Source organism: Emys orbicularis, chromosome 3, assembly GCF_028017835.1.
Source record: "Emys orbicularis isolate rEmyOrb1 chromosome 3, rEmyOrb1.hap1, whole genome shotgun sequence".
Classification (NCBI taxonomy): Eukaryota; Metazoa; Chordata; order Testudines; family Emydidae; genus Emys; species Emys orbicularis.
In genome coordinates, this window is record NC_088685.1 from 171,451,643 (window position 1) to 171,458,439 (window position 6,797).

A 6,797-nucleotide genomic window follows, 5' to 3' on the forward strand; every position below is an offset into this window, starting at 1 on the left:
TCCTGTTTCCTCTTCCTCCTTCTAGCCCTTAAAACATGTCATTGTAGAAATGGGGCTAAGTCCAAACCCCGGATCTGAGCACCCCCTAAATCCCTGTCCCCCTTCAGAGCGGGACCTGAGTTTTCTCTCTAAGGAGCTGAACTAAACCCTCCCGTCAGCCCCCTCTTACATGTTCTCTCTTTGCTAGATAGTTAGTGGGTGGGGAAGTTTGGCTCCCATCGCCAAGGAATCGCTTTACGGTGCTGGTCGTAGCCTTCAGTTCTTATTTCCCAAATTGCCCCCCGGGTGCTAGGGTATCTATAGCTCGGAGTATCGCTCTCACGAGCCCCCCGAGGCGTGCGGGGGAAGGGAGCTCTGGCCTCCCCCCGCCTGGCTGTGCTCCGCAGCCCCTCTCGCTTCCCCACGCAGCCACCCTTGCGGTTTAGCAACTAGTTCCCTCCTAAGTTTCAAAGGGCGCCACGTGACTTCCATGAAATTGACAAGTGAGCTGCTGCTGCCACCGCCGCGAGTGCGGGACTCCCAGGCTCTGCCTCCCGGAGGCTGCGGCCGCGGCCGGATCCGGGAAGAGGAGGCGGCTCCTCCCCGGGGGCTGGGGAAGCACAGAGAGTGTGCGAGCCGCTGCAGCCAGGTGCAGGCTGCCGGGATGCCCCGGGCCGGAGTTTCCCCCTAGCGAGGCTGGGGACAGGAGTGCGCTGGCAGGGGCCGGGGTGCGGGGAGCGTGGCTGCTCTTTGGGCTCCCGCCGCGGCCCCGGCCGCTCAGCAGCTCCCGGGATGTCGCACGGTGTCCCGGCTTCGGGCAGCGTTCTGCAGCGAAGCTCCTCTTCCGATGGGAATCAGCCGCAGGTACCGGGCAGGGGAAGGGTGAATCAGGGTCCGAGTGGCGCAGCAGCCGGGGCTTGGGGCGGGACACCAGCAGGGCAGGAGCAGGCTGTGGAGAAGCACGGGAGGGCGTGGGCAGGGAACTCAGCAGCCTTTCCCTGTTCTCATCCCATTTCCCGCTCCTGTACAAAGGTAGCTGATGCCCCTCAAAGTGCGTTGTGATGAGCGCTTAGTGCTTTTCTTCAATTTGGCACCGACTCGCCTCCGGTCCTCTCTCTCTCTCTCTCTCTCTCTCTTAATTTGAGCAATTGCTGCTTATTCTTGATGGACTCCCTGCAAATCACATCACATAAGGAAATGTTTTCCTCACAACCATAGATAGCATCCTTCACCTCCACATTCCTGAGGCTGTAGATCAGGAGTCCAGCCTGGGGATCACTTTTGACACGACCATATCCTGATCTAGGGCGCAGCTGGAACTGGGTCCCAAATACATAATGCTGAGTCCCCTATAACATAGTGACCAGAGTCAGGTGGGAGGTGCAGGCGGAGAAGGCTTTTCTCCTCCTCTTGGCAGGGCAGATTCTCAGGATGGAGCCAGGATCAGGATGTACAGGTAGGAGACAGGATGATCATAACATAGGGTTGCCGGTTTTGGCTGGACATATTCCTGGAGGTTTCATCACATGATATAACCTTTAATTCAAGATTAATCTTGAATTCCTGGAGACTCCAGGACAATCCTGGTGAGTTGGCAACCCTAAGAGAAATGGCTGCTTCCATGCTTCCCAAGATAAAGAGCAGCATCTCGTTGATGCTGGTATTGGTTGTCCTGACCTTGTCTTGGGACACTAACTCCTGGCTGGACATGCCTGTGCTGTAATCTCTAACCCCATAGGGAAGATGCAGAAGAGAACAGAAGATGCAGAAGAGATGCCCTCTTTCCATGGATCTGTAATTACCATGGGCGCTCCTCTTGCCCGCTCTAGCCCTTTCTTTCATGAAACCACACACAGACATATGTCTCTCCTGTGCATATCTGACACATGGGGTGGAATTCATCACTGATGTGACTCCATTTATTTCAATAGTGTTACCTCAGAGATGAGTTCAGTTCACGGACTTTAGCAGTCTGGATAGCAGTGCATTACAGCTCCTACCAGGACAGCTTCTTCAATCGAGGACATGCAGTTTTAAATACTTTCTGCTCTGTTGTATAAATCTTCCTTGTAAGAGAGGAAACAGTGGTTAACTTGAGAGAGTAAACATTGCTAGGAGCAACAGCAGCCACCGCCAGCAGCCTTAACGCTGTCATTGACATGCTGGGATGAATTCTGTGTCTTCTTTCCAAACCAAGATGAAAGGCAATTGATCATGTCCTATTACAGAGCTGTAGGGAAATACTTGCAGCATGCTTAGGGAACTCCTCCCCTTGCTCCCCAATCCCAGCTCACTCTTCTGCAGATTATGCTGCAGCTTGGTGATGAGTGTGCTTTCTCTGGACTATAAAAATCTTATTGTTGTCTAAGTCAAATGTGACTTAGATCTGCAGACAACTGTTGCTGGGCATTGTTAGCTAGCAGGCAAGCTTATTTACCCAATTTCTTTAATATATATAAAATTCTGCTCCAGCCTGAGAGGAAGCAAATGAAATTTCAGACCAGATGGAGAATTTTTCAGGTATGCGAGGGAGAGTTAATCATTGGGTTTATAATGGAAAGCCTCCCCAAGCCTCCACAAACCATGATCAAGACTCCATAATGAAAACAGAAAGTTATTTTCTAGGTTGTGAGTGGATTTTGTGTATGAACAATACAGGAAAACATTAATCCAAAATAGGATCTCTTACGAAGATATTTTATATAGGAGATTTTCCTCTCTAAAAAGCCAAAAACATCTGTGATTGTGTAAATTTCAAAGACAGGGTGGCATGTGTATTATATGCTATTTATGTAATCAACAAGGTTGTTTCTGGAAAACCACATGGTCTACTGGATTAAGTGGACATAAAACACTATTATTCTGATTGGTAGAGTTTTATATCTACTTTTCATACACTGGTGTAAGTGGCTACAAGATACAGGCAGGGATACTGGAATAATTTTTATAGTGGGGAAACCATGTATTTGGTTGTTACTACTACTTCAAGCCGGGGGTGCTGCTGCACCTACAGCACCCCTAGTTCCAGCCCCCTTGATGCAGGATACCACAGAATCAGGCCTCTCTAGTTTTTAGTCCTCGTTGTGCCACTGACTTGCTCAACAACCCCAGCTCCCACAGATGTCAATAGGAGCAGCAAATGCTCAGCACTTTTGAAAATCAGGCCACAAATCTCTCCATGCCTCAGTTTCCCTGTCTGTGTAATGGAGATAATGCTACTTACTGACCTTTGCAAAGTGCTTTAAGTTCTGTGGATGGAGAGGATTATGTAAGAATGAAATATTTGTATTATGAAACACACCAAATTGTTTGCTTATTTTCACTAAAAGTTATTTCCTTGCTTTTTGAATCTCAGTGCACTTTTTAAAAAAACAACAACAAGGTGTTTGGTTTGGTTTTTCAGAGTCCCGAAGAGGATGATAGGAAGATAAGACGGAGAGAAAAAAACAGAGTCGCTGCCCAGAGAAGCCGGAAGAAACAAACGCAGAAAGCAGACAAACTCCATGAGGTGAATGGGTATTTCATATGTTGCATTGCCTTTTGAGCGTTGTGTGCAGAATTTAACAATACTATGCATTTCTTAAACAGATATGGGGTGGTTTTCGTACTAATCCAGCATGAGGAAGTTTGGGTTTGGTGTAAAAACATATGAATTACCATACTGACCATGCTGGTGAGCTGTCTAGTCCAATATTTTCCCTACATTGAAACATCTGGAACTTGCCAGTGATGCTAGAACCTTATACTGAACAATTAAGGAATAAGCTTCCCATGGGGAAGCTTCTGCTAACTCCAATAAGTCACTGAAGTATGAGGGTTTAGATACCTTATATATATTTTATCCTATCTTAAACTGTGGATGTTCCCATTGTGCATATAAATGTCTGATCCTTTTTGAAATCCTATTAACAAGCCCTCAGCATCAATAATATAATATGGTAGCCCTACTGTCTGTTCAGTTGTAAATCTAACAGGGCAGGCATTGTCTCTTTTCTGTGTTTGTACAGCAGCCAGCACAATGAGGCTTCTAGCTCGACTGGGGCTTTGGGCACCACCATACTATAAATATTTACTACTATGCTACTAATGCCTTTATGTAAGTGATGCAGCTCTCAGGGCCCAATTCAGCACAGAATTATCTCTGTCTTCTACATTGTGAAAATAAAATTTATCCACAGAAGACAATTTTTCATGATGTCTTTTGTCCTTGCAAAACACTGTGAAGTGCAGGAAATACTTGTAATGGGGTCACCATACCTAGGTTCCATTATACCAACTTCTAGAGATGAAATGCCAAATGTCTGCGCTTTTCTTCCCCTGGTGTCTACTACAGAATGCCTCCAACTCTTCTACAATTCATTCCCATAGGCAGTCTCTGCTCAGGTAAGAAGCAGGACTGGAATAACAAGGGTGTGGGTCAGGATTGACGTGGGTGCAAAGCAGAGCGGTGTTTAGAAACTAGCATCGAACCTGCCTGCATATTTGATTCTTCATAGTGCTCTTGTGAGCATTAAATTCAAACACATTTTAAAGGGGGAATAATAAAGATAACTTCAGAGGGAAACAGTTTGTTACACTTGCTGGATTGTGGGATATTTTCATTTTTTAGTTAGGAAAATATGATGAGTGATTATTTTCTTGCTATATAAGCACACTGGTCATGGTGGTTGGACAGCTTATGTTGATCTAGATAGGAACTTCTGTGGAAGTGTTTGCTAACCCACATTCAATTGAAAGTGAAAACCAGAGAATAACTGAAGTTGCACTGAAACACTGGTCCCACAGCCTTTTCACGCCGATCAATATAATCTCATTGTTTCCTTGTATTCCCTCATCTGTCTGCATCCGTCTGTTGTCTCGTCTTATATTTAGGTTGTAAGCTCTTTGGGGTAGGGACTGTGTTATTGTTGTGTGTCTGTACAGCACCTAGCATAGTGGGGGTACTGGTCCATGAGTGGGGCTCCTAGGCACTATACTAATACAAATAATAATAATTAGTTAATAATAATGCCCCTCCAGCATATATACCAGTTCAGTTTATATTACAAGGTCTCTAGCAAGTTACTCAAGTCCCAGATGAGCAGCAGATGATAGCAGAAAATGAGGGGCTCACAGACGTTTTTCAATTTTTTAATAATTAACTTATATAGTAGATAATGTAGAAGGAAAGTAGTGCTTAGTTTCATTCTGAAACATAAATGCAGATGTAGAGCTGAGTTAGCTGCTATCAGGGCCAGACGTTGGGCTCAGTAGCTTCCATGGTATTACATGGCCAATCTGGGCTTTGCAGCCACACAAGTCATTGTACAGCCTGAAAGGGAAGAAACCCCAGGCACAGATTTAGCACTTAGGCAGTTGCCCAACTACTCATGTTTCCCGAAGCAAACCAGGACTCTGCCCAGTCTAACTTGGGTACTTTTGATTTTTTAGGCAATACAAAACTGCCTTTTGCAGCCTGCAGAGGATGTATCCTGTGTGGAAGGATCTTTGGATGGTGTGGAACTCCTAAACCACCCCCATCCCTTCAACCTGTGCAGAGGGCATGGCTGGAGAAAGAAGCTGGGTGTTCTGGTCACAGCCCACACTCTTGCAATCACTGGTTGCCAGAATGGTCCCTTTAGGCCTTTGCTAGCGAGCACAGCCTAGAGCACCCTTAGGCCACAACAATTTGTGATGGGGGAACCAGAACAACGTAGATTAGCCCAGGATCAGGAGAATGCAAAGGTGGCTAAATGCTACCTTCGCAATCCCCTCCTGAGTGGGACTACATGCTTCGTGGCCACAGCTCAGGATCTGGGCCCACAACTGTAGCTCAGTAAGAACATGGATAGTAACAGTCGCATTGTTACAAGCATCTGTATTTATTAGGCTAGTTTAGTATTTTGATTCTTATGTTAGATTTCAAAAACATTAAATAAGCAGAAACAACAATTTATTCTGCTATCATTTGATTAAAAACAGGTGAAGGCACTGAAAGGAACGTTTTTATTAGCAGTGGGCTTCCTTTTTTCATTCCAGGAATATGAGTGCCTTGAACAAGAAAATACCTCCCTGAAAAGAGAGATTGGGAAGCTCACAGATGAGATGAAACACCTGAGCGAGGTGTTGAAGGACCATGAAAAGATCTGCCCTTTATTGCACTGCTCCATGAACTTTGTGACCATACCCAGGCCTGATGCCCTCACCAGTTGCCTGCCAAGATGAGAGCTCCTCCTTATTGCCTTTAAATGCTGGTTATTGTTGCACATAAATGGGAGAGATTTAAAGATCCAGCTTCTTTTTTTCACCACAATGCAGGTATATCCCTCTTGCAGAGGGATGGACTTTATCTAATAGGCCTTTACATCTCTAAATCCTCTGAATATCAAAAAGGTCAGTGTGGGGAGAACAAGACTGAGCTACAATTTATTTTCTAGAACCTGTAATACACTGTTTCATGTTCATAAATGGCAAAATATGATACAATCTGCTTTTACAGAATGGAAACTGGAGAAAAATAGCGGTATAGGCTAGAATCTGATTTACCCCACACTCTGCTGGCTATTATTTCTGAGTTGTTAGATTGTCATCCATAGATCTTATATATATCATATCCTGGCTGCTCATTTTTTGTTTACACTGGGGTTTGGCTAATAAAATCAATGTGCTCTTTTTATCTTTATGGCGTCCCCCACCTTCTTCAATATCCAATGCCTTTCGAACACCTTTACATTTGCTCATTTGTCAAATCCAAAGTCTAATGCTAATCTCCCTGCTTTCAGTGTGCCTTATTATTTGCTGATCACCAGCTTCAGGATGTTTGAAAAGCTTTATTGGCT

General features: G+C 45.2%; 1 protein-coding gene across 1 annotated transcript; it reads left to right on the top strand.

The window, feature by feature from the left end:
* Window positions 1-771: 771 nt before the first annotated feature.
* On the top strand, window positions 772-6,546 carry BATF3 (basic leucine zipper ATF-like transcription factor 3). Its single transcript, XM_065402128.1, has 3 exons — window positions 772-861; window positions 3,383-3,487; window positions 5,998-6,546. Exons 1-3 carry the CDS (start codon window positions 772-774, stop codon window positions 6,181-6,183), a joined length of 381 nt encoding a protein of 126 aa, XP_065258200.1. The 3' UTR covers window positions 6,184-6,546.
* The last annotated feature ends 251 nt before the right edge of the window (window positions 6,547-6,797 follow it).